The following is a 27,156-nucleotide window of genomic DNA, read 5'->3' as shown; positions in this document are numbered from 1 at the left end:
TTCTGAACACGTAAGCCACCTTTAGAATAAATATGTATTTAAGACCTGCTTCCAGCTTAGCGCTGTGCCATGTGGTAAGCATCCAGCGGTAAGTATGCTATGAGTTGTTCCCAAGAGAAGCTGCCAGTGTATGGAAGCTTGTGTACATATGTAGTGGGGAGGAAAATGAGAGAAATCTGATTTATTTATGTATTAATTAATTAATTAATTAATTAATTTATTTTTCTTGTTGTTGTTGTTGAATGAAGTGGCAGATGAATTAGGTCTTGGCTGGCGATTTCCGGTTGCTTGAATGACTCACCCAAAGCTGGGCAAGTAGTAGAGAAAAGAGTCTTATTTAGCTCACAGTTTGGGATGCTGAAGACCAGGCAGCCGTATCTGTCCAGCCTGTGCTGAGGGCCTCATCGGTGACATCTTAACTTAGTGCAGACCCAGAAAGGACTGGGTGTGTGAAGTGGCCTTGCTTTCTAACGATGCCTTCCTCAGTTACTAACTGGAGATGTGTACGAACTGAGAACTGCACCATCCCTGTTGAGGGCAGGGCCTCCGGCAATTTAACCAGCTTCTACTAGACCCTGCCTCTTAAACAAAAGTTTTTCTTAACATTGCTACCCCAGAGACCAATATTCTAGCACATGAACCATTTGGGGACACACACAACCCATATACAAGCAATTGTAGATCTGGTTGGGTAGATCGTAAGCAATGGGCTTGCCTTACATGCAAGATCTAGCAAGTTGACGTGATTGCATTCAACTTTTCAATGCCATCAATAAAAAAAGCATTGTATTTGTCAGAACTGAATAAACCAACTTGAACCGTGTAGTTGTAGTTGGAGAAAGGCTGTTCTGGAAGCTTCTAGGTAGGTTTTCCCCTGGCTCCTTCCTTACCTATTGGCTATCACAAAAAGACACAAATCTCATCCCAAGGTCCAATTTTCTTTAAGGTTGTTCATTGTTGGAAGGAATGGAAGCCACTCATTAAAGACCAAAATAAATAAATAAATAAAAATAAAAAAGAGTCTATATATTTAAGATGTCTGTTCATATAAAACTAATCCTTAGCCTTCTACTGTTCTTACACAATAGCATTGTTCTAAAAGGATTCAAAAAAACAATTCTCAGTATGAATAAGTAGCTAAGAATCAAACTGCGTAAAAAAAATGGCCATTTGATTTATTAGACCTCTCTCCCCCATACCCCCTTGATAGCCTGAAGCAGTGCCCTTTCTCCTTTACCGACTGGCGGCCTGTGACTGATCCGCAAACCACTGCTGATGGGCACGGCATCGCTGATGGTTAAGACTAACTCTAGACATGTAGAGACGGAAAGACCACCTCAAGGATGGATAGATATGGCTCCTACCTCCCAACTGCACACCAACACTACAGACCATAAACAAACCCAAGAGCCTTCCAGAAGGCGGGTACTGCCTGTTGTTGTTTTCCTTCCAGAGAGGTGCTGCAGGTGTCTCTTCTCTACCTCCGGGTCATCAGTGCCTGCGGAGACGGCAAGATTCGCATTTATAATTTCCTCAATGGGAACTGTCTGAAGGTGATAAAAATCGATGCCAGAGGTGACCCTGTGCTAACCTTCTTTTATCAGGGCAACAGGTGGGTGGTAGGTAGGCGTGGAGGGCAGAACCATGAGTAATTCTAGGTGGCTTTTCTCCCCCTTTTCTGGGACTCTGGGCTTACTGGCAGGGCAGGATAGGCCATGCTTCCCTCCAGCTTGGCTGAGGGAAGTAGTAGCTCCTGCGGAACTAACCGGCCTTTGCCCCAGACTTAGTGACCAGGGCACAGTTGGAGCTAGGTTTACTCTTAAGGGTGCCTTGATGCCCAGCTTGCATGGTTTCCTCTGGGTTGAGTAAATAGAAACCTGACGGGGAGTTTTTTAACGGAATCTGATTCCTCAAACTCCATTTCAGCATTTCCAGTCCAAACAAGACACGTTTCTAGAGTTTACACCACAGGTTAAAGTCTTAAAATGACAGTATTTAGGGAGGAAACACACACATGCATGCCCTCATGTATTTCAGTTTCTTCTTACAGTTTCAAGAAATCTAGACACACACACAGAGGAAAGAAGCTTGCTCAGTGCAAATGAAAAAAAAAAGTGAAAGAAATGAGTCGGAGATGGGAAGTGTGTTGGGGTGGGAAATGTGAGTTCTAAACCTCGGTCCACTGGGGAGTGAGAATGAGGGTCTGAGGCAACAGAGATCACTGTGCTTCATAAAATGTCTCCACTATGTCCAGAGACCCTAGAGGATACTGTGAAGCCATGTGGGGCTTTGTGTGGGGGCTCAGCAGAGGAGAGGAGGCTTCCCCATTGACAGCTTTTATTCCAAGGGTAAAGATAGAAACACTGAGTCTATACAATGAGCTTAAAAAGAAGAGAAGAGTAAATTTCCAGCTATCTGTGTGTGGAGTACCTAAGCTTTTGTCTTGGCCATCCTGGGTACTTGGCGCTCCAGAAAGGGAAACTCACTGAAAAGGTATGCCAACCCGAGCAGTGAAGCAATCGGGACACAGGTGTCCCTTTCATGATTAATTCACAAAAAAAAATTACAGTCACAAAACTACCTCCCCCTGTCCAGTGCTCCAGTGCTTTCTCCCAGCAACACCCTAAAGCAGCCCATTCCTACGGTCAGTCCCTGGCCCCAGTTCCTCAGCCCAGGGACTGGCTAAGACACAACTGTAATGTGTGGTTTGGTGGCCTCCATGCTCCTTTTGTGGGCACTCTCATTTTGGTTTCAGGATGGTGGTCCAGACGGACAGCAACATCCTCCTGTTCCAGTTTGAAAACGTAAAATGGCAGTATAACGCGGACAGAGGCAAAGCAAAGAAGGGCAAGGATAAGGAGGAGGAAAGGGAAGAAATGAACCTTGGGAATATGTATTCCAAGTCCAGCACGCAGATTCACAGCCTGAGAGAATCTATGTCTAGTAAACAGGAATTGCTATCAAATAAATCTCAGAAGGCCCGAATCCATTCGAAGTTAAACATGAAGCCATCTTCAGGTAAAACAGCAAGATTATTGGAATTACAGTGATAACCAGTGGGGATGGGCAGTGTGTGTGTGCGTATGTGTGTGTTGACAGAGAGAGATGGGGTGAGGGGAACATTCATGAATATTTCATTAAGCTATTACTTACTATGTCCTCAGGGGAGATACACTAAGTTACTACCCACAGGAAACTGTCCTATACAGAACATGTTGTCGTTAGAGGACTTAGTTACAAGGCCGGTGTGTATGGACATGTAGGTGGGGGCATGTACATGGTTCCATGCTATTTTTGACATCTAAAGAGCAAATCATATGTGGGTTAGTGGTGTTTGGAGGGTGTGTGTGTGGTGTGCGTGCATGTGTGTGTGTGTATGAGTGTGTGGAGTGTTTGTGTGTGGTGTTTGGAGGGTGTGTGTATGTGTGGTGTATCTGTGGCGTTTGGAGGGTGTGTATATGTGTGTGTGTGTGTATGTGTATGTGGTGTGGTGAGTGCGTGGTGTGCATGCATGTGTGTGTATGAGTGTGTGGAGTGTTTATGTGTGTGGTGTTTGGAGGGTGTGTGTATGTGTGGTGTGTGTGAGTGTGTGGAGTGTTTGTTTATGTGTATGTGACATTTGGAGGGTGTGTGTATGTGTGTGGTGTGTATGTGTGTGGTGTGTGTGTGTGTGGTGTGGTGAGTATGTGTGGGAGATGAGTGTGAGATAAGTGGATGTAGGAGAGCGAGCATGACAGGAATGAGTTGTTAAGAAGTACTATTAGATACCATGGCTAGCATGCTTCTTTGATGATTTTGAAAGGCACTGGCAAACATTTCTAATGTTTTTTCTTTTTTTTTTTTTATTTTCGAGACAGGGTTTCTCCGTAGCTTTTGGTTCCTGTCCTGGAACTAGCTCTTGTAGACCAGGCTGGCCTCGAACTCACAGAGATCCGCCTGCCTCTGCCTCCCGAGTGCTGGGATTAAAGGCGTGCGCCACCACCGCCCGGCCTAATGTTTTTTTTTTATAATATTTTTGACTAGTAATAATGTTCCTTTGAAACAAATTTCCCTCACAGACGGGTTTCAAAGTGAGTCAAACAATGAAGATGTAATGGTCCATCCTAGCCATGGGCACCCTGCATTTGTGCACACACAGGTGGACACCCTGCATTTGTGCACACATACAGGTGGACCACAAAGTGAGGTCCCAGGAACAAAACTGCTGAGCCAAAGGGCATATACACTTAAACACTAGAGAGTCGCTGTCATGGTTGAACAAAAAAACCACAGAATCAATTTATACTCCATTAACACTGTGAGCGCCCTTACCACATGCAAGCCAGCTCTGGGGACTGCCTGTCTCCTCATACCTGCTTACATAATGTATAAAAATGGTATTTACATTTCCTTAAGGTTGATCATTAATAAACCAAACGGCCACCAAAGTGAGCAATGGTAAACTCAACCCCATCACCATCCATATTACATAACCAAGATTCATACCATGAAGATCTGTATGTGTACTGACTTGTAGACCTAAGATATACTAGCATACAAAAAAACCCACAACAAACCCCAGAAAAACCTACCACCACAAAACCCACAGAATAATGAGAAAGAAAAAAAAATCTATGTTTTCTGGATTTGGAAGGAGAGGAGAAGATTCTGACAAGCTAATTATATCTCAGATGTTTATGTTTTTATGAAACACTGTTTAACTAGCAAAGCAAAGAGCAGGGACACTTGGGAGTTTCATCCGTCCCTGTCTGTCCCTTTTGGGACACCACCCAATGGCCAAAGGAAATTATATGCACCGTACCTGGCTGCTGCTCCTTCATTGGAAGAACTCTGGGTTAGGTTTTAGATTGCAACTGATTTCTTGACCTTTCCTCGACTCAGGTATTTTTGAAAACAGGGCCTTGTTTTTCTGGAGGGACCAAAAAAAAAAGGCCAGCTAGGGATGATCTAAGATGTCGAATCATCCAAGAAGACGTCTTTGTTAGCTTAACAGCCTTAGATACCTCGACTGTAAAGTGGTTTGTAGAAAGGATTCTGTTGTTCTGTGAATATCTCAGATTCATAGCTATTGGTCAAAGCATTTTGGGGACTTCTCTTTGGGAAGTTTTAGCCATGCTGTGATATATTGCATTAGGCAGGAGTGACATTCTTAGAATCCAGGCCTGATTCTGGGGGACCATAACCAAAGCTAGTTAATTAAATGAGAATTGACCTTTGCAGTAGGATGATTGATGACGACATACTATAAATCCGCAAGACCTCTTTTATGGGAGTCATGAATGAGATATGAGAGTCATTCTTACAGGAATTTTTTGAACCGTGTGGACTATTAGAATTACATAGGCTGTGTTCAAAATATGACACCTTACACAGATATTAGTATAGTCATTAAAGATAAGCCCTTTCTGCTGCCACCATTTCTGTTGTTATCTGGGATGTTTCACAACATGTTTTTTGGGCAACAAAAACACAGTGTGCTTAGCAGTTAGAATGGTTTTGGCTTTTACGTATAGACGGTCCCTATTTTTCCGTGGAATGCTCATGTGCCTTTGTTTTCTTTTTGAAGAAGCAGATGATGTGGAAAGTCCTGTAGAGGAAACCAGACATCCAATGAAAAAGTTCTGGAAAGTCCCTATGACACCTGACCGATTCCTTCTGACTGTCAATGCTTTGCAACAAGCCCACAATTCTGAAGAATTTGCGTATCCCCACCGACCCCAAACTGCAATCATTGATGCCTGGGGACCTTCAATTCCATATCCAAGGAAAGTCCTAAGTTTCAAAGGAAAATCAGTCCAACATGCAGTTGATCAGCTGCGATCCAGCAACCTTCCTACCGATGTGAAACAAACCAATATTCCCCTTGAAATCCAGAAACTGCAGCCCAACTTGAAACAATCCCTGCATAGTCCCAGAGTCCAGTCCACCATACCCCAGCCCAGACTTATCCGTTCCAGAATGTCTGATAGTTTAAGGGGTGAAGAGCAGTTGACCAGTTCAATCGATGGGGCGATGCGCCGTGCTGGCCCCCTGACCAGCATGCAGGTCATTAAACCAAACCGAATGCTCGCTCCTCGTGGCGGCACAGCTACCCTGACTCTCAAGAAAGAACGGCCACGTTTCTACACAACCCTGGATCCTCTTAGAATGAACACCGGGTTCATGCTGTTGACTGTGAAGGAGGAGAAAGAATATGGAGAAGCCAAGATGAAGGAATATCAAGCCAGTGAATCCACTAAAGTCGTCGACCCAGGTAAAGCCAGCAAAGCTGCGTGGATTCGTAAGATCAAAGGCCTGCCTATCGATAATTTCATGAAGCAAGGGAAAACAGCGGCCCCTGAACTTGGACAAAATGTATTTATCTAAACCAGGCCTCAGAAATCACAGTACTATTACAGCAAACAGAAAACCAAGTGAGCGTTGGTGTCTGGACCTTTCTTTTCTTCCATTTAATTGGTTTATTTATTGATATTTCTTTGGCAATTCACACAAACCTTTCTAGGAATCAAGGAATGGATAGTATTACAGTAAGACAGGAAGAGACAGGGAGAGGGTGCCATCTGCCTTCCACTTAGGGAGATGTAGGCATCCCTGTGATGAGGTGGTCACTGGCAGTTAGATGCCACTCATTACCACCAATTCAGGGTTAGCATTGCTTCCAGAAACTTTTAAGTGACTATCAGGATAGTATATAGAAATTCCTAGTATTTTTTTTGCATAGAATGAAGCTCAGTTCTGGTAAAGAGGGTGGGGAGCTCAAAAGGTTGAGTTGTATTTAGAACACTGTATTTAATTTTACTGGTCAGAACAGACTCCATCTGATGAAGATGAAGCACATTCATATTGGATAACAAAAGAGTCACTAATATCAAGTATATTGAGACTCCTATCTAAATAATTAGGGAGTGGCGTCAGGGGCAAGATAGGTAATTTGGAAGAGGAGCTCACCAGCAGGGATGTAGCTCACTGAAGGCTTCAGGACCCGTATAAAGAAGCAGTCAGACATTCCCCTTCGTTAAGTCCCAGCTCTTGGGAGGCTAAGGCAGGAGGGCTGAGCATCTAAGTTAGTTGGTACTACAAGGCTACACCCTATTTCAAGCAAGCAAACAAACACACTCCCCAAATCTTCCAAAAAGAAAAGACACCCCCCCCCAAACAGGTCAGAAATTCACTTTCCTGTTAAATGTTCTAAATTTGAAAAATATGGTAACAAATTCGATTTGCATTCATAAAAAATGAAAACAACCAAAAGATAACTAAACACAATCATAATACAGGGCGGGCCACCAAAAAACATGCTCCAAGCAGGTTAGGACATAGGTCATGTGTCCACCTTCACAGGTAGGCATGTGACTACCTTGTCAAGCTTTCTCTCCTTTGGGAATTACGTTCGTGTTTCTTCACTATTCTGGCAGTAGGTTTGAAATAGTGCTGGCAAAGGGCCAGACAAAATCTGGGTTTCAGTGAATAGAGTCTCTTCCAACAATCTGGCATAGGTCGGGCAACAGAATTCTGCTACTATGGCAGTTCCAAAGATGGCTTTACATTCTCTGAATTTGAGATCTCGGCAGGATCACACCATCAGTAGGTGACTTCAAACAGTAATTTTAAAAAGACTGCCATTTGACTAACTGCTCTGTGAAGCCATCATTGTCCTTCCCATTTTACAACCGAGGAAAGATGTACAGAGATTGATTATGTAATTGGTATATAGGGGGCAGATGCGGAAACCCAAGTGCCCGAGTGCTAGGACACACGGGACCATCTCTGCCTTTACAGTAGTACCCCCACTGCTCGCGTTAGCCTCCTGGCTTTTTTCTAACTCCTTCCCAAGGACATATTTATTTTTTAAGTATTCCTAAAATGTAAAAAGCAAAAGTAAGGCTATACGGAAATATATTTACAAAGTTAAGTTGTAGAATAAAGCCCGCCTTTTCCAGAGCATTCACGCTGGTGGTAATGACTCCCAGTTTGCACTTCACAGGCAGCAAAAACCATTTTTCCTTCATAACTCATGAAAGCTTCCCTTCAGGACCTACTGTTCGCTAACGCATCCCCAGGTGTTAGCTTCAGCTTTGAGATGCTGCCCGGCCCCGCCCCCGCCGGTCCCCGCCCATCTCTGCCTCGCTCTCTTCAGAGCCTCTGCGGCATGGCTCCGCCCAAACGCTCCGCCCCCTACCGCGCGCGTCTGTAATTTGGATCCTCTTTCCCCGCCCCTCCCATTACGTGCCCTGCTCTTTGTGGCATGGACCCGCCCACTGCTCTTCCGGTCCGGGGAGTTGCTCCCGCCCACGAGCCTCACTGTAAAGGAAGTGTTGCCGGCAAGTGGCTTCCGGTTGCCCCTGCACATTGACTTCCTGTCCTGTGGCAACCAACCCGCGTCAGTTTCCCACCGGACCGGGTGGCCGCTGGCTGACGTGGCTCCCGGAAGTGGGGGGGATTGGCGCGGGGCCGTCATGTTGTCGCAGGTGAGGGAGGGCGGTCGGGTTCCGGGAGCTGGTGGGATCGTTTGGGTTGGGGCCGGGGGATCTTGTCCAGCCTCTGAGGCTGTTGTGTCTCTGTGAATGCCCACTGCCTGAGCTGGACGAAGGGCAGGCTGGGTGGGCAGAAGTGCGGGGCTCCGGCCAGTTGTCGCTAGAGAGTTCTGGGTGGACCGGGGACCCAGGAGGCGCAGAGCTGGGGATGCTATGTAGAGGTGGGTCGCCAGGTGGGGCATTGGTTGCAGGAAACTCTGGGTGTGATGTCGGGGTGACCGGGTTCCCCGCAGCCCACCCGAATGAGGGGAGGAGCGGCCTTCAGGCGTCAGCTCTCCTGCCCAGACACTCAAGTGAGGAGCTGTCCTGTAGGGAGAGGAGAGTTCTAGAGCCTTAATTTCGAGTAGGTGTTACCACGCTGATGCACTGTTAGTCACGATGGTTGTCACGTTTGTGCCTGTAGGGATCCTTGTAGCCAGTTGACTTTCGGCTGGAGATTAGTAAACTCAATATAGTATTTCCTCCCTTTGAGTTGACTGTGAACTCCCATTTAGATTATATGTATAATTTTACAAGTAATTTGCTGCGGGATTACTATGGTTTAGGCAACTGCTCCAGGTCCAGAATACGAGTGCCCCACACAGGTTTCTTGCCCCCGTGTGAGGTTGGGTTGGGGTGTTTGAGGAGGTGGGATCCACAAAAGGTGTGGGGAGGGGAGAGGTTAGGTTGGGGAACAGCATATTTTCGGAACATGATAGTAAAGACATGCTAGTGACATACCGAGTGTGTGAGGATGAGCCAGCCAGAATTTGTGACTGAACAAATTCTGACATTTCCTGTGGGGAAATGTGTAGTGGAGAAAACCCATTGGTGGTTCCAACTCTGCTCTCTGAGGGTGCACCCTGATTAAAGGGTGCTGGTGAAGGACAGCCATGCCAACTGTTCCTGTTAAGTCTGTGACTGTGAACCGTTGATCAACACTTCCACCTGCTGGACATTTGACATTTTTGTAGTCTCTCCCTTCCCTTTCCCTGGCAACCTTACAACTTTGCTGCAACTTTGAACATATTCCTTGCCTTTTTTTTTTTTGTCTGATAACCTTGCTTCCTGTTTCACGGAAAAGCAGCAGAGGACTTTTCATACTACTTTCCTTCCTGTCTGCATCTTCACTCATAATCACCCGCATGTTCTCTTGTGGATTGTGTGCTACTCCATTTTTGAGTTGCGACTACTGCAACTTCGTCCTTGTTTAATGGGAAGTGTTGAGCAGTGGTTGCACTGTTGATGTCCCCTCCCCCATTCACCCTTGCTCACTGGGAAGTGTAGAGCAGTGGTTGCACTGTTGATGCCCCCCCCACACACACTTTTTTTACTCTTGTAAAAGCTTGGTCCTGTTAGCACAAAGACGTGTTTTAGTTTCTCCTGCTCTGTTTTCCTTCACCCATCTCCAGCTGATGGTAATCAGCTTGATCCAGCCTTCCAAATGCTGGAATTCTGGGTACAAGGGGCTGCCCTTGTAATTCCTATTATCTTAAAACAGTAAACTCCCCACATGCCATCTCTGATGTCACCCCATTCATTTTCCTCCAACACTTGTGCATACTTGTATTTTAATTCTCTCTCTTCATTCTAGTTGATAGCCCCCCCCCCCCCCGTTGTGCATCTCAGGAGTTCACAGAAGAATCTTAGAAACCCGGTGGTCGTTTGTTTTCATCTTTTGAGCAGTGGTCTGGGGTTGTTGAGAGCCTTCTGGGGTTATTCATCCTCTAGGATTGTCACTGCTGTGAAGGATTTTATATATTGATTAGAAAGACGGAGTTGAAAGATAGTGATGGAACAAGTCCTAGGGGCAGGGTAGTTGTTGATTTAGCCTCTGATAAGAAGAGAAAGCACTGCAAGGAGTCAAGGACACCGGGTGAAGTCAATGAGGTTTTCTGAGTTTATCCCAATAGCTTCAGATTTCTCTGACATCTATTGGAAGAGAGTAGCTTCCAATAGATGTCAGCTTTCAGGAGCATCAACTGCTCAGTATTCTTTCAGGGCTCAGGCTGATGTCAGCTGACTATTAGGCTGTCATAGGGAGGTTTTTGTTTGTTTGTTTTCAGATTATTGGGATTGGGGTGGAGGACCTGCAGGTGCTTCTTTTCCTAAGCTGTGAGATCCTGGTAGTTGTAGCTCATAATCTCATCTTCCCTTTTGAGGATTGTGTAGGTTTGTATGTAGCAGGCATAGAAGCACCAAATTTCATTTTTATCATAGATATTTAATTTCCTAATAGGACAGTAATGATGACACTGAAGACGTCTCACTGTTTGATGCAGAAGAGGAGACAACCAATAGACCAAGAAAATCCAAAATCAGGTACAAGGTTAAGTTAGAGTTGTGTTTCTATCTTGTAGTAATATGAGCGGCGGAGCTACGTCCCCAGCACCCCGCCTGCTAGTTTATGCCCCGAAATAATTACACGGAAACTGTATTCTTTTAAACACTGCTTGGCCCACTAGCTCTAGCCTCTTACGGGCTAATTCTCATATTTTGCCTAACCCATTTCTAATAATCTGCATAGCACCACTAGGTGCACTTACCTGGAAAGATTCAGCATGGCGGCTTGCTTCATCGCGTGCGTCTGCCCGGGAGAGGGGAGCATGGCCTCTGAGCTCACTTCCTCTTCCTCCCAGCATTCTGTTCTGTTTACTCCTCCCACCTATGTTTTAACCTATCAGGGTCAAGCAGTTTCTTTATTGCTTAACCAATGAAATCAACAGATTGATATATGACACTCCCACATCACTGTCTAATCTGTTCTGTCTACTGTTGCTGTCAACCTATGGGATTTGTGTTGACTTTCATTTGTTTTTGGTTTTTTTGATACAGCCTCACTATGTAGTCTTATCTGTGCTTATCTGGGCTCAGAGATATGCCTGCCTCTGCCTCTATTGCTGGGATTAAAGGTGTGTGCTACCATACCCAGCTCCGTGTTCCACTGTTTGATATGAGAAAACATCTGACAGAACCAAAGAGAAAAGAAAAATACTTTTAAATGTTTTGGGAGGATTTCAGTGCATGGGCACTGTTTTTCTTTGGCTCTGCTTCTGGGCCCACGGTGATGTTTTAGCAGAAGGGTTTAGTGGAGAAATACTGCTCACCTCATGGCAGACAGACACAGAACCATAACCTGCCCTAAGTGGCCCACTCCATCTAGATAGGCCCACCTTTTAAGGTCTCCAGCACCTCTCACCCCACTTCTGCCATCTCGGGGCCTGGTCTTCAAAAGAAGCCCATGGGGATACCAAGGCAGAGTAGGCTAGGCGTGTTGTTGATTTGACAAGTAACATGAGATTTTCTTTGTAGTAGTTGGCTTGTTGAATCTTATTCAACACTGAGCTTTCAAATTAGCAAACTTGACAAATCAGTTATGTGAGTACTGATGTTTTAAAGTCTGTGCTGACTGCCGTTTTCTGAGACTGCACCATCTCTTTATATATTTTCTGTAGAGGGTGTGGTTTAGCTCAGCAGTAGAATGTAAAGCCCTGGGTTCAGTTCTCAGTTAAAAAAAGAAAGACAAAAACCAAGGAAACTATTATTTCTATAGATACATTTTGATTTCTTTTGTAAATTTCAGAATTGTGTCTTGTATAAGTAATAAAATTCAATGTACTTGTAAATATATTCTCTCTAAAAAAATTCACTTAATAAAGTAAAATTCTATTTGAACATTGAAAACACTGCAAAGTGGAAGGTGTTGGTGACAGGAGACAAAGTGTTGTGTGATTTCCCTTACACAGATGTCCACAGTGAGTAAATCTGTAGAGACAGGAAGATGATTGGCTGCTTAGGGCTGAAAGGGTTGGGAACAAGAGAAGATGATTGCCCGTGGGTACAGACTTGCTTTTTGACATAGTACAGTGTTGTAAAATTGATTATGGTGATGATCACACAACTGACTATATTAAAAATGTTAATTTGTAGACAAATTGTGTGGTATTTGAATCCATGTCAATAAGCTGTTTTACAAAAGCATATATACATACATGCTGATGCATACATGTAATTTCAGAGGTGAGAACTGGAAGATTATGAAATTGAGGACAGCCTGAGCTACCTAGTAAGACCCTATCTTAAACAAAGGAGGAGGAAAAAAAGGATGAGGAAGAGGAGGGAAGGGAGAGATGAAACTTCCATCTTAGTTTGGGCTCGTGATGTGATTAGATTATCTCAGCTGGTGTGGTTCTGGTTAGATGCTTTGAAAGTTTATACTCCGTGAGGAGTCAGAGTCAATTCATGTAATGTATTTCCTTGCAACAATAGAACCTAGTTAGGTGGTGGGGACTTAAGGAAGAGGTGGACTGTGTGCTTTCTCCTTCCCAGGACAGCCCTGCCTGATTGCATGGTTACGGGTCTGCTAGTATTTGCTGTAAAATATAATGCTGCTTATTGTGTCTTGGTTTCCAGACACCCAGTGGCATCCTTCTTCCATCTGTTCTTTCGAGTCAGTGCGGTTGTAGTCTATCTCCTGTGTGAGCTGCTCAGCAGCAGCTTCATTGCCTGTATGGTGACGATTATCTTGTTGCTGTCGTGTGACTTTTGGGCAGTGAAGGTAGGTTCCATTGGTGTTAATTTTCTGTTACTTTAGGCCTCCTGTTGTTAAAGTGCTGGGTGTGTTTGATCGCATGAACTCTGCTCAGTGGTGGCGCCGTGGGCGAAGTTACAAAGATGTCACTAGCAGCCATAGATTCTACGTATTTTATTCCAGTGTCATTTAAATATTCTGGGTATAATTTCTATGTAAGTTCCAATAAAGTTTGCTTACAAGTGTTTAGGAAATATCCTTTTTTTTTTTTCTTCAAAAACTGCAGGGTACTTGGGGTCAGTCTCTCTCAACCAGGGTCGAGTTTGCCTCCATAGGATTTTTTTTCTGTTTTGTTTTGTTTTTGTTTTTCCTGTGCAGCTCTGGCTGTCTTGGAACTCACCCTGTAAACCAGTCTGGCCTCAAACTCAGAGATTCTCCTGCCTCTGCCTCCCAAGTGCTGGAATTAAAGGTATGCACCAACACCACCCAAAAAGGTTTGTGTGTGTGTGTGTGTGTGTGTGTTTCAATGTCTGAAGCATTTTTGGTGTTTACAGGTGGGGTTGGAAGTAAGGGCACTTTTGTTTCAGTAGTAAATATTATACTTTTAAGGAAATAAATATTGATTAAAATCCCATTCTAAAGATAATTCTGAGATTGGGCCTAGAATAAAGCTTGACCAAAAGGATTAGACTAAAACAGTGCCGTCAGATAAAATAAAAGTGGCACAGATAACGTCGGACCAATTCAAATGTAGCAGACTCTCTTTCGGGCCACCAACCAGCTCCCAAATCATTACACAGAGACTTATTATTAGTCAGGAATACTCGACCTTAGTTTAGGCTTATTTCTGGCTAGTTTTTTAAATTTATATTAACCCGTTTCTCTTCATCTACGTTTTGCCTCGGGGTCTTCTACCTTTCTTTCCTAATGTATGTCCTACTTCCCTGCTCCCTCTGTGGCTGGCTGGCTGGCTGGCTGGCTGGCTCGCTGGCTCGCTGGCTCGCTGGCCCTCTGGGCCCAGGTGTTTCACTCTCTTTCTCCCTTGTTCTCTCTTCTATTTACTCTCTTTGCCTGCCAGCCCCACGTATCCCTCTACTGTTTAGCTTTTGGCTGGTGAGCTTTTTATTAGACTAATCAGGCACCTTAGGCAGGCAAAGCAACACATCTTTACATCATTAAGCAAATGTAGCATAAATAAATGCAACACACCGTTATGCAGTTAAAGTAATAGTCCACAACAAAGAAACTTGGCAGTGTAAGATTAGAAGCAATCTTAATTAGTAATTTGTCAGGGAGGGCCCAGCCCATTATGAGTGGTGCCTTCCCTCGTCTAGTGGTCCTGGGATCTATAAGAAAGCAGGCTGAGGAAGCCATGGAGAGCAAGCCAGTAAGCAGCACTGCTCCATGGCCTCTGCATCAGCTCCTGTCTCCAGGTTCCTGCCCTGACTTCCTTTGATGATGAACTGTGATGTGGAAGTGTAAGCTGAATAAACCCTGTCCTCCTTGAATTCCTTTGGTCATGGGTTTTAATCACAACAATAGTAGTACTAAGGCAGACCTCATCTTAAAAATTAAAAATAGAAAGAAGGAAGGGAATACCTAGGGAGGAATTAGAGGTTTAGAGGAAGGACAGGTCCTCTGTCTTAGGGAGAAGAAAGGATAGTGCTTTTGGGTATGCCTGTTGCTTATCCTGTGAGCTCCATGCACCCTGGCCTTGGCATTGGCCACTTGTTTTAGTCTTTAGCCAAGACTGGTACATAGGGGTTAATTGGCTGTTCTGGGGGAAGAGCTGAAGAATTTTGTGAAATAGTACACTAAGATGGGATTTATAATGCATTATTTAAATAATGCTTTAAAATGTGTGTTCATATTTATCTTTCCCAGAATGTCACTGGTAGACTAATGGTTGGCCTACGTTGGTGGAATCATATCGATGAGGATGGGAAGAGCCACTGGGTGTTTGAGTCCAGAAAGGTAAACGATAAAGAATGTGCAGGTTCATTTGAGTACTGAAGGAGGGGTCAGGATTGGCAGCACCACTGCAGATCTCTTGCCCTGTTAGTACTAAGTCAGACAGCCTCCAAAGCATAGTGCGCTTCTGTCTGGTAACAGGCATACACAGGCAATATTCTAAGAGCAGGCCACGCTAAGCTGCCTGTCTGCCTGCTGCTGAAAGTCTTCTGGGTGATCCCCGGCTTTGTTGCCTTGCTGCCATCACCCTGGATCCTTCTGTGTTCAGTGTACACTTCCTCCCATGTCTTTGCTCCCATTGTCATTTCCTATTTGTCAGGAAGATTGCAGCTAGGTACAGGGTCAGAATGATTGGTCTATTCTTTAAGCTGCTGCCCTCAGGAGCCATGGGGAGTCTGTTTGTTTTGGGTCACCCTGCTTCCTAATAGTGAACATTCTATTTCCTTGTGGAAATCTTTTGGGAGACAGAGGATAAAAATCTTGGCAACACTACTAGTCAAATTGCTTGTGTATCGCTTGGCAGAGCCTTTGCAAGCAATACTTCTCAGAAAGCAGCACTGTGCTCAGTGAGCGTATATTACTGAGATGAAATCTGCCGTGGAAACAACTCATCATCCTAGTCAGCTCCTGGGTTTGGCTGAGACATGAAATCTAGATGATGCTTGGATTTCCTTAACTGTGACCTAGAAAAGCGTCAGTGCTTTCTTATGAATAAACGGTGCTAGTGCAAGGCCATGTCTTCCTGTTCTGCTGCAAACACACAACAAAGTAAATAATTCATTTATTAAGATTGTCATGGTGTTTTTGGTTCCAACAAGAAGGATGTGGATCGTCTCTATTAATCTTGAATTTGAGCACAGTGTGTTTTCTGTTTAAAAAGAAACTTTTGCTGATAAACCTGATTAGTGGTTGAATTGACTTTCATATTAATTGTTTTTGCAGTCAACTCCACAAGACAACAAAACTATTTCTGAAGCGGAGTCAAGAATCTTTTGGTTAGGACTCATCGCCTGTCCGATCCTGTGGGTGATCTTTGCCTTTAGTGCGCTCTTCTCCTTCAAAGTGAAGTGGCTGGTGAGTAAGAGTCATCACGTGACCTGTGCATCGGGCCGTCCTGATTGGGCAGCTTCATCTTGTGTTTCTGAGTTTCACTCCCCAGCTCTGCTTTTCCCTGAGTATCTGGGCACAGCTGCCTGCCAGTTTCTGTGGTGCCAGTGGTTGTTGTGGTCTTTTAAGGAAACTGTGGTTGGTACCTCTTGTGCTTACTCATTGCTAGGCATCCCAGACCTTGGGAGCTTAGAACAGCTGTCGGCTTTGTGTTGACCTATGGCAGTGGGCAACCCTTGGGGTGCTCCAGCTCATGGCTGACTCACCGGTTGAACTCATTATCACTGTTGCCGCCACTTACCATGCTCAAGGCATTGGAAATCGGGATCTCTGTTCTGGGAATTAGGAGGATGTGGAAGAGCATCTGAAACAAATATAGATGCTGCTGCATTTGAAGGATGCAGTCTGTCCCCTGAGCCAAACTGCGAGTCTAGTCTCTGTAACAGTTGAGTTCATTGCATTTGATGCACTCTGGCTTCATGTATTTTGGTTTTTGCTAGACCCCTGCTCCCCAGACTTTATGGCTCCTGTCCCTGGCTTGCTGTGAAAACTTGGTTTTGTTTGTTGTACACTAATATTTTTCCTGTTATGATGTGAGTGCTGTTGGTTTTTACTTTAGTAATCATCTTTATATATTTGCATCATAATCTCCTTTCACAAATTAGGAGATGTATTCAGCGTCTGTGGATTTGCTGCTGTGGTGGGGTCAGCAGTTATGGATCTCCCCTGTGGATAGTATTTTAGCTGTAGTGCTTCTCTGTATCTCGCTGAATGCTACACTTAGATGTGTTTATTGACTTAAAGACTTGATGTGGATGAAAAGAAACATTCCCGTGTCTTTGTAGTTTTTCCATTTTTGTTTGTTATTATGTTATTTTGTTTGATAGATTTGATAATAATTTCCTCTGAAATACTTCTCTGATTTTTTTTTTGCTCTTGATCTGCTTATGGGTATGCATGTATTTGTGTGAAAGCAGCACATGGGTGTGCGCACATGTGCATGTGGAAGATAGAGCACACTTCAGGTGCCCGCTTTGTTTTTCACCCAGGGTTGCAGCTTGGAGCTCACTGAGTAGGCCTGGCAGGCCAGTGGACCTCGGTTCTGCCAGGCTCTGCTCTCTGCACCTGATTACAGTGTGTGCCACTGCACCTGAATCAGCTCCTTATGTGTGCTTGGCAAGTGCTTTCCTGACTGTTTTCACATGGACGCTTCACATGTCCTTTTACTGCAGCTTCTTCTGTTGCTTGGTTGGCTACATTCTACTGTGGAGTGAAATTTTAAAAAACAACTTATAGGTTTATTCTTTAATGTTTTTATGACAAAGAATATGTCTCTGACTTTCTGTGAAGGATGACTGATTATGTTACTCCAGTTTGTTTTAAGCTAGTGAGTATTCAAGAGTAAAAACCCTAACTTCCATGTGAATGAGTCATTTCTCTCTCTCTTTGGTATCTCTCTTTTTCTCTCTCTTTTCTTCCCTTTCTCCCCCCTTCCTATCTCCCTCCTTCTCCCCCAATGTTAAAGCATCACAAGCAGGACATGTCTGTATTTATTGTGTATGAGTCTTTCTGGACCCTGGGCACCTGCCTGACTCTGCTTTCTTTCTCCCAGAATTCTGTTCGGTCTACTCCGCCTATCTAAGCTGCTGTCCTATCATAAGGCCAAGGCAGTTTCTTTATTAACCAATGAAAGTAACACATAGGCAGAAGACCCTCCTACATCAGATATGGATAGTGCAGTGGTTTAAATGAGATGCTCCAGGTATTTGAATGCTTGGTGGTGCTGTTTGGCAAGGCTCCAGAGTTGTGACCTGCTGGAAGAAGTCTGCCACTGGGCAGACTTGGAGAGCTTAAGACCTCACCTTGCTTCCAGTTTGCTCTCTGCTTTGTGCTTGTGGTTTAAGATGTGAGTCGTCAGCCTATGCTCCAGCTGCTGTGCCTGCCTGAGCCCCTGCCCTGCCATTATGAACTCTAACCCTCTGGAACCATAAGCGAAAATAAGCCCTGTTGTCTTGGTCATGTTGTTTTATCACAGCAGTAGAAAAGTAACTAAAACAAATATGAATGCAAATGATGCCGCTTGAATGGTCCGGTGTCTTCTCCACCATCAGTGAGGTCCCTTCTGCAGGCTGAGGAGTCTCATTGCTTCAGCCTCTGACTTCCAGTGCTTCCTTTTCTCCACACTCTACCCTGTCTCATTTAGTGGCGTAGAGAAAAGTCGGTTTGGACTAGTAACTATGATTGTCTCCCCCTCTCCCAGGCTGTGGTAATCATGGGTGTGGTGCTGCAAGGTGCCAACCTTTATGGTTATATCCGGTGTAAAGTGGGCAATAAGAAGAACTTAACCAGCATGGCTACCTCATATCTTGGAAAGCAGTTCCTAAGACAAGTAAGTGTTTTTTAAATATGATCTGTGACTGATACAACAATGTCTGGCTCCTGTAGAGTTTATTTTTTAACACGTGCTTGTTTTTAAATTACTTTAAATTTTTTATGTGTGGCTGTTTGCCTGTGTGTCTGTACACCACATGTGTGCAGTGCCCCAGAGAGGCCAGAAGAGGGCATTGATTGGATCCCATGAAACTGGCCTTAGAGATGATTGTGAGCCACCATGTGGGTGCTGGAACATACTGTCTGTCCTCTTGAAGAGTGATGAGTGCTTTTAACCACTGAGCCATCTTCTCAGTCCACCAGATGCTTTGTAATTAGTTACCTATTTCAGCAAGAGACGACAGATATACTCTACTTGCTCTTTGGGGGCTTGTAGGACATTTCAGAAAAGTATCATTCATTATTAAAATTATTTTGAAACAAAGAGAAATAAAATATCATTGACAATCACTCATATCTCATAGATCATCTCAAGTTCAGTTGCTTTTTATTAATTATGATTGCTTTAAATGAAAGTTCTTGAAGAATGTATATTGCATGGTTTGGGGATTTGTTTTATAAGAACAAACTAATTCAAAAGGCTTTATCATTAGCGTTGCTTTAAAGTACTTTGATTCCCCCCATTCAGAACACAGGGTTTATTTCTTTATTCTTGGAATTATCCTTATTTTATTTTGTACATGTATGAGTGCTTTGCCTACATGTGTGTCTCTGTGTGTGCCACATTTGTGCCTGGTGCCTGCAGAAGCTGAGGGTGTTAGGTCCTGAGACTGGAGCTATGGATGGTTGTGAGTGGTGCTAGGAATCGAGCTCCGACTCTCTGAAAGAGCAGCCAGTGTTCTTATCCTGAGTCATCTTTCCAGCCCCCTTAGAGTTCTCCAGTATGATGGTTGAAATCAAGGTGTTCAGTGGGATAATGGGGTAGTTATAGTTACAGGTTTGGTTAAATGTCTTGGAAAAGTCCACTAGGCCTCTCTGTGAATCCCCTCAGTGAGGCTTGGCTTAGTAGCAATGTTAGAAAGGACAGTGGATCTCAAACTCCAACATGTCACAGTAGATGCTTGGGCTTCACCCGTGAGGCTTCTTATTCAGCAGATGTGGGCGTGGTGCCATGGTCAGCATTTCTAAAAAATGCTGTCTGAGAGTTACACTACATAGCTAAATGGGGAGACACCATGATGTGCTCCAGAAATTCCTTCTTTTCTTCATTTTACTTCAGTTTCCCATTACAGAAGATAAGAAGTAGGGGAAACAAATAGTCTTTTTAAATGACACTTGTTTATTGGTGTATATGCACATACACGGGTGGGGGCATGAGTGTGCACGGGCATGCATGTGGAGGTCAGAGGACAACTCTGGTTCTCTCCTTCCCTCATGTGGGTCATGGAGATCAAGCTGAGATCATCCAGTGTGGTGACAAAGCACCTTTCCATGCCAAACAATCTTATAGGGACTTGATTCACTGTTAGAGTTTTGTGTGGTTCCATGCTATGGTCCATTTGTTGTGTATGCTTTACTATTGTAGGATTTTCTTTCTTTCCTTCCTTCCTTCCTTCCTTCCTTCCCTTCCTTCCCTTCCTTTCCTTCCTTTCTTTTTTCCTTTCGTCTTTTTGAGACGTGTCTCACTGGGTACCCTTGGCTGGCCTGGAACTTGCTGTGTAGACCAGGCTGGCCTTGAACTCACAGAGATCTGCCTGCTTATACCTTCTGAGTGCTGGGATTAGAGGTGTGTGTGTCACTACCCCCGACTGTGATGGCTTTTAGTTTTACTGTATAAGTCTTTCCCCTTATGATTTTCAGAAGTGTTTTAAGTTAGGAAGGACTTTGCTGTTGAACCTTGGACCTGGTATGATATTAACATTATATTTCAGGTTATATATCTGGTGACACCTTGATTAATATGATGATCTGGATGTCGGGGTGGATGATGGAATCCACAGGTTTTCTTCTATTTTTGTCCATGTCTTTAGCATGAAAATAATAACAATAAGGTGATGAAAACAGTGTAGTGCCCGAGCTGGCGCTGCCGCAAGTGCAGTGTCCCCAGCTCTGGTCCTGTGAGTTGCACTGCTCGGTGAAGTGAAGTAATGTTGTTGTTAAAGGGTTGTTTTTCTCTGTTGCAGAACGCTGGGGATGATCAGGCGTCGTGAGTGAAGATGGAGCCTATGTACCATGAACCCTGGGGACAGCAGACAAGATTCTTGATCTTTAGAGCTCAGTCTGTGTTGCAGTGGGGTGTTGTGTTAATTTTCTCTCTTAAAAGCATAATTTAGAAGAAGGAAACCTGGTTTCATCCTTAAGCCGTATGGGGTTAGAAAGTCTGGTGTTGCTGGAGACAGTCAGAGTTTGCTGGGGGTGGTGTTTGTGTCTAGACAGTCCTGTGACGGCAACATGTCCCAAGTTCGTGTGTCTGCCACCTGATGGATCTTTACATTTTGATCCATAGAATGTAGGAAGAGGCCTTCAGTCTCTCGCCTCTGTTTGCAGAGTATTTCTGTACATTGTTCTCAGAGGAAAGTTTTGATTTAGTGTAAGGGTGAACATGTTAGTTTATGTATGAATTAGAAAGTGTTTTTTTTTGTGGTTTTTCGAGACAGGGTTTCTTTGTGTTCTTTATGGTAAAATTTCTTATCTTTGATGTATATAAGCAAGTGAAAGCTAAATTAGGACAGTTGTGTTAACTGATTATTAAAATTTTGTTTTTACTTGGTAATAAGTCATTTATTCAAGGTCTGTTTGATGTGAATGGATATTTGTAGCTGTGTGGTGGATTCCCCCCCAGGGACTACTGCTGCTGTGTGTCTTTTGTGGCCACAATTCACTCTAGAACCATCTAAAATCTCTTAGTGGTCGGTGGGTTAATGAAATATTGCCTTTTAATAAGAATATTATTCTTATGTAATAATGGGAGTAATTGTTTAAATACTTGGCATAATAAATGCCTATGAAACATTGTATGAATCTATTTTTTCTTGTTATAATGGGAATATTGTAAAGCACACATTTGTATTAAAGATAACTCCTAAGACAAAGCAATATAGTATAGAGTAAACCAAATGTAACCTATTGTAGGCAGCTGAATTCTTTTGTAGCTACTGTGAATTTTGTTGCAATCTTTAGATTATGTTGTGAAAACATTTGTCCATTGTTGACATTTTTTAAATGTCTGTTTATTAAATAAGGGTCTTTATTAAGAGTGTAGCTAGGCAGGTGCATAACTTTATATTTATATAAAACTGCAGTTTACAAAGCATTAGGTGTGTGGTCCCGTTTAATCATGGCATTTGTGACACCTTTGGATGCTGACTTGCTGAAGGCGACGCTTGACCACAGGAGCATCTGGAGACTCTACCACAGGACAAGGCTGTTTGGGGAAGAAACACTCCAAAGGCTGCTGCTTCTTTGGATGAGTTCATTAAGTGCCGTTGTTCGTTTGACTTTCCTCCATCAGTTGGTTCACCTGACGAGGCAGGCGGGCACTTACTAGAGATAGGTTTGTACTTGATCAGGAAGATGCAAAGCTTGAGGATTGGGAGGCTGGCCTGTTCTGTGGGGGTAACCATGTTGTTTTTGCCTGAAATTCTAAACAAATACGGATTTGATTTTGGACTATGCACATGGCAGGATTTACCACCTGCCTCTCTAGTTTTCCTCCTGACTGGAGAGCATGGCAACCACCCAAATTTCATCAGTGAGACTTGGTGTGACCATGCAACCAGGTTCTGTCCAGAGGATCCAGGACAAAGGGTGGGAAAAGGAAAGGGTGCAGACATTCTCATCCTCTCCTCATTTTCATCCCACTGTCTGAGGGAAGATGGAAGCAGATGCCTGCCTCCTCCTCTGAAGGTCCCAATAGCACACTAGAGGGTGATTCCACCTGAGTCCAGGGTGCTGAGCCAGGGAGTTTATTGGACTTACGTACATAGCATGCCTGTCAAAGTGCTGCATTTAATTATTGCATCACAGTTGAAAATGGCCCTGGAGAGGTTGCAGGTAAGTGGTGTTTTCTTTATACCTTTCCCATCAGTGTAGGTCCCGCTGATGGAGTGGACGGTGCTGTAGAAATGAAGACACTGCCATGCCCTTCAGCCCCCAGTGTCTGCTCTCTGACTCCCATGTGATAAGGGGATGGTGTGTGCATACAAGTGAAGGCATATTGACTCCACTGCAGTCACTTTAACCTTGCCTTCTCAAGTGTCTAGTGATGTTCCTGCGTGGATTCTTTCACTTGCTTTTCCCCATAATCCCAAGAGGGAGGAGGACCATTGTGTACCATGTAACTTCCTGTTACAGATTCACAACCAAGGTTAAGCAAAGGAACAATGCACTTGAGGTCACTTGCGGTAAAGATATAGCATCTACCAAGTTCCCCATTATTGTTTCCCAGGCCGCTTAATTAGTTGAGGTCATGTCATTGTGGCTAATGAAAGTGGGGTGAAAGTGGGTGTTGGGTGTGACTGATTCTCCAGTCTTTTGCCCCTTACCATGGCACCTAGTAGTATTCAAGGGGGTGAGGCCTCAGGCAGTTCTGGAGATGTGGACAGCAAAGTCCCTCTGCCTGGTCCGGTTGGGCCAGACTGCAAGTGAGAAATAAACCTGTGGAAAACGAACCCATTGGCTCTCTGGCTAATTGGTTACTACAACACAGCAAAAAATTGCATGGCAGAGCAGCCTGTTTAAGCAGCACAGAGGCACAGCCAATAAGCTGTAGCCAGAAAACTTAAAAAATGCTAATCATTCTATTTGGTGTTTGCGTGCACACCTGCGGCAGTCAGAGACAACTTGTAGGAGTTGGTTTTCTCCTTCTACCCTGTGTGTCCTGTGAATCAAATCCAGGCCTTCAGACTTGATAGTAAGCACCTCTCTCTACCCACCGAACCGACTCTATGGCCCCAGAAAACATTTCCTAGAATTCTCAGCTCAGTTACCTTTTCATTGTTTGATGCTGTTTCCTATTGCAAAGATAGTTGGAATCTTTGTCGTTAGTGCAAGGCCAGTGTGCAGGTGGGGCTACAGAGACTTTCATGACAGGCCAGTCAGGTAGGAGCTGTTAAGTCCGTGTCCCGTCTAAGTGGACAGAAACTTTGCATTTCTGGCCCGTGGTTGTCACTGTCAGGTGTGGGACCATGCTGCAGGCCTTTCAGGTTTTTAAGAGAAATGGAGAGTTTATATGAACTCGGACCTTTAAATACATATGCTAAATTTAAATGGGAGAAAACTACATATGAAGTCAAATTAAATATATCTGCAGGCCAAATACAGCCGTGCTAACTTTGGCATAGTGTAATGATCTTCATAGCTTCACAGTAGTGGGACCTCCCCCCCCCCCCAGTGTCAAAGCCTCCTGGCTCCTGTAAAGGCCGGGCTGGAGGTTCTGGGGCCACCTGTCAGCCCTCTCCCCAGTTTCCAAACAGCAAACTGGGTTGTTTGGAAGGGCAGGGAAACCAGAGTTTATCTTGAGCTTCGAGGAAGACGTTGACAGTATGTCCAACAGGTCATTTCAGAGTAAAACCCAGATTTTAGTGTTTTCCTTTGAGAAACAAGAAACACTCCTTAAAAATAATTATTTTGTCCTTAGTAAGAAAAGAAGAAACATCTCCTCAATGCTTTTTAGAGGGTGGCGTCACACATGTAATTTCTCCCTCTAGGGACACTGTCCCCATAGTTTTCTGACAGCCCCCAAATCACAGTTCTGGCTGAAAATGACATTTGTTTTTAAGTTTGGAAAGAGGACAGGCATTCAGTCCTGTTGAAAAAAGGGCTCAGGAATCACTGCTGACGTGGCTTCTACTGGATGAACATGCTGTCAGCCAGCTGCAAGGCAGTCTGGGAAAACAGCTATTTAGTAGGCATGCCAATGCCTTTAATGAGAGGTTGTTAAAATGGAGGAAGTGGGCCATATTCCTCATGTGGATCTTTAGGTAGAAGGCGACTGACACTTGGTGGCTCTTAGCATCATTCCCATAACAAATAGGCCAAATAGCCTTTTATCCTGACAGGTATTTATTTATTTATTTTTAAGGGATGAAGTTAATTCATGTAAGTACAAACTGGGTAGATGATTCTGCAAGGCCGAAGGCTGCTTCGCTCTTAGTGTGCAACTGTTTTAATGTGGCTCAGGAGTTGGATTTAGACTCTCCAGGGGGTCTCGTTAGCTGGTGCCTCCTAGACAGGGTAAGAGCTACGGATGTTAGTTGCCTATAGGGCAGTTTTGTGCAACAGTGAATTATGCATCTCATAACTTTCTAATATTTCTATCCCTGGAAATCCTGTTATAATGAGAGGGCAAGCCACAGACGGTGACTGAATGTCCCCTCTCCTAGCTCATACGACTGATGCTGGTGCATTAACAGTCACATCTTTAGAGCACTTGCTTCTTCCTGCTTTCTAGATTAATTCTTGACCCAGAATTGCCCATGCTCTCTGGAGGCATCCAGCCTGAGCAAAACTGATCCCCAGAGCCCTCCTCTGACCATCGTGGAGCTAAGTGGGAAGTCAGCAGCAGAATGAAGGGGGAAATCCGTGCATGTGGAAATGAAAACATTCTGCTAAAGGATTAGTGGGTGAAAGGAAAAGCCACGGGAGGATTAGAAAATCCCGAGACTTGGAAAGAGGGTCACAGCAAACCAAGACTCAGAGAAAGTACTGAGAGCTGTGCGCTTAAGGACAGAAAAACAGAACGATGACGGTGATTACTGAATACTGTTTTTATCTGGCTGGAGTGGGGAGCATTTGCATCTGCTTTGGTGCTAACTTGAGACTTAACGACTTAACAAGCCTTGTGCTTTCCCCGGCCTGTTTCTCATCAGTGGTTTCTTCCGCTCAGCATTCTTAGCAAGCAGGGACTGTTGTATTAGTAACATGTAATCCTGAGGACTGGATCCCTGTCTCCATCCAGGGTGTGATTACAGAGAGGCAGGAGGTTGAGAGTCGTGTGTATTTACTCCAGACGGGAATAGTTCATGGGATTAAATGAGAGGATCCCTGTAAAATGTTCAGTGTATTTCCAAGCCTACAGCGATCACTGTTGGTGGTCATATAAACAGAATGGAAAGCCATCCCTCAGCTAAAGATCAGAGCCTAAGAAACAAACCCCTACGTGAGTAGCTCCCCTTAGGTTCTGGTTCTAACCCAGAGCAAAGTACGGAGGCTCCAAATGGAGCAGAGCAGGAAAAGATGTGAATCTTAGGTCTTAGTTTGCTTAAAACAAAGAAGAGATAGTAAAAAGTGAACAAAACATACAGCGTCCTGAGCACATGGATTGGGCAGCCTTCGTGCTGAGAAGAGGTTCAGAGCACTCTACTGCTAACACGCGCATGGAACACTTGGTAGAAGGAAAACAGGAAGGAAGAAGATTGGTTGTAGAGTGAACGTCTGCCGCCTAGAGGGATCCCTTAACTCCCCTGCTTTCTCAGAGGGTTGGAGCTATGCTTGGCTTGGTAGTGTTTAAAGTTTAGCGCAGAGCTCAGTCCAAATCAATGACCGTAAAGATCTTGAGAGATCCTAAGATATGAACTGGTAGTTTACTATGTTGTTCGCTTCTAATTTTATAGTTGAAACACATTTGTTCTCTGTCTGCAGGTCCCTCTTTGTGTAACTTGCATGTGGTCCACTAGATGGCAGTATACCAACGTATGCGTGCTGTATATGGACCTGCTAGGGTACTGCAGCAGCCAATTGCGGGGTTTACATGGGAAATGATGGGATTCTAGTTTGCCTTTATGGAAGTCAGGGCTAAATCCATCCTTCCTGTTCGCCAATTAATTGAAATCATTGCTAATAAATGGATAGATGCTGAGTGACTAAGTGTGGTGAGAGAGTACCTGCTTGGGTAAGTATAGAAAAACACCTGTGTATAGTGAGTTTAGCAAGACACCTGCGTGTAGTGAGTTTAGCAAGGCACCTGTGTGAAGTGAGTTTAGCAAGACACCTGCGTGTAGTGAGTTTAGCAAGGCACCTGTGTGAAGTGAGTTTAGCAAGGCACCTGTGTGAAGTGAGTTTAGCAAGACACCTGCGTGTAGTGAGTTTAGCAAGGCACCTGCGTGTAGTGAGTTTAGCAAGGCACCTGCGTGTAGTGAGTTTAGCAAGGCACCTGCGTGTAGTGAGTTTAGCAAGACACCTGCGTGTAGTGAGTTTAGCAAGGCACCTGCGTGTAGTGAGTTTAGCAAGACACCTGCGTGTAGTGAGTTTAGCAAGGCACCTGCGTGTAGTGAGTTTAGCAGAATATCTCCATGTAGTGTCCGTTTAGCAAAGTCCCCATCTGGAAAGTGAGAAGACTCTGGCTGGAGGGTCCGCAGCTTTCCCAGGGTCGGGTAAGTGGAGACAGGTGAAGCTGGGACTTGCAGAAACTAAGGGGAAGGTGCCTAGCATGGGAAGTTTAGGAAATGCTGTCTTGGAAGTCAGTGCGTCACCACCAAGCGGAATGCCAAAGCTACACAGTTAAAAGACATCTCTGTTATTTTGCAGAAAATATAACAATGTATGGTGTCTGTAACAAAAGTGTTAAGGAACCAAGAGCTAAGGGGCATGAAGCTGCACGGATGGAGCCGAGGTTAAACACTGGCTTCGTAACTACCAGCTGTGTATTCCTGAGCAAATCACGGACCTCTTTGACCCTCTGGCAGTGTCTCTAGGAGGGAGATA

At 44.3% G+C, this 27,156-nt stretch overlaps 2 protein-coding genes across 3 annotated transcripts in view; both read left to right on the top strand.

Annotated features, from left to right (window-relative positions):
- Cdrt1 (CMT1A duplicated region transcript 1) overlaps nt 1-6,366 on the top strand; it is a 30,517-nt gene extending 24,151 nt beyond the window's left edge. The window contains exons 11-13 of the mRNA XM_041665372.1: nt 1,454-1,612; nt 2,756-3,018; nt 5,567-6,366. Of these exons, the coding sequence (XP_041521306.1) occupies nt 1,454-1,612; nt 2,756-3,018; nt 5,567-6,366 (1,222 nt within the window). The remainder of the gene's footprint in view (nt 1-1,453; nt 1,613-2,755; nt 3,019-5,566) is intronic.
- Nucleotides 6,367-8,332: 1,966 nt separating this feature from the next.
- LOC121456432 (Golgi apparatus membrane protein TVP23 homolog B) lies at nt 8,333-21,468 on the top strand. Of its 2 annotated transcripts, none has more exons than XM_041664575.1 (7): nt 8,333-8,468; nt 10,753-10,835; nt 12,927-13,071; nt 14,929-15,018; nt 15,958-16,089; nt 18,383-18,511; nt 20,637-21,468. In XM_041664575.1, the coding sequence occupies exons 1-7, from the start codon at nt 8,457-8,459 to the stop codon at nt 20,661-20,663; spliced, it is 618 nt and encodes a 205-aa protein (XP_041520509.1). In that variant the 5' UTR covers nt 8,333-8,456; the 3' UTR covers nt 20,664-21,468. The 2 variants fall into 2 exon arrangements, with proteins under 2 accessions (XP_041520509.1, XP_041520511.1); XM_041664577.1 differs by lacking the exon at nt 8,333-8,468 and adding an exon at nt 8,528-8,695.
- The last annotated feature ends 5,688 nt before the right edge of the window (nt 21,469-27,156 follow it).

The sequence above is a fragment of the Microtus oregoni genome, unplaced genomic scaffold (assembly GCF_018167655.1).
Source record: "Microtus oregoni isolate MIOR12 unplaced genomic scaffold, Mior012 000015F_ref0000493, whole genome shotgun sequence".
Lineage (NCBI taxonomy): Eukaryota > Metazoa > Chordata > Mammalia > Rodentia > Cricetidae > Microtus > Microtus oregoni.
The sequence above is the reverse complement of the archived record's forward strand: the minus strand, read 5'-3'. Positions and strand labels throughout refer to the sequence as shown.

Coding starts and splice junctions, on each gene's coding strand:
- LOC121456432 (XM_041664575.1), top strand. Junction 13,072..14,928: donor GTGACTTTTGGGCAGTGAAG/GTAGGTTCCATT, acceptor TATCTTTCCCAG/AATGTCACTGGTAGACTAAT. Junction 18,512..20,636: donor GAAAGCAGTTCCTAAGACAA/GTAAGTGTTTTT, acceptor TCTCTGTTGCAG/AACGCTGGGGATGATCAGGC.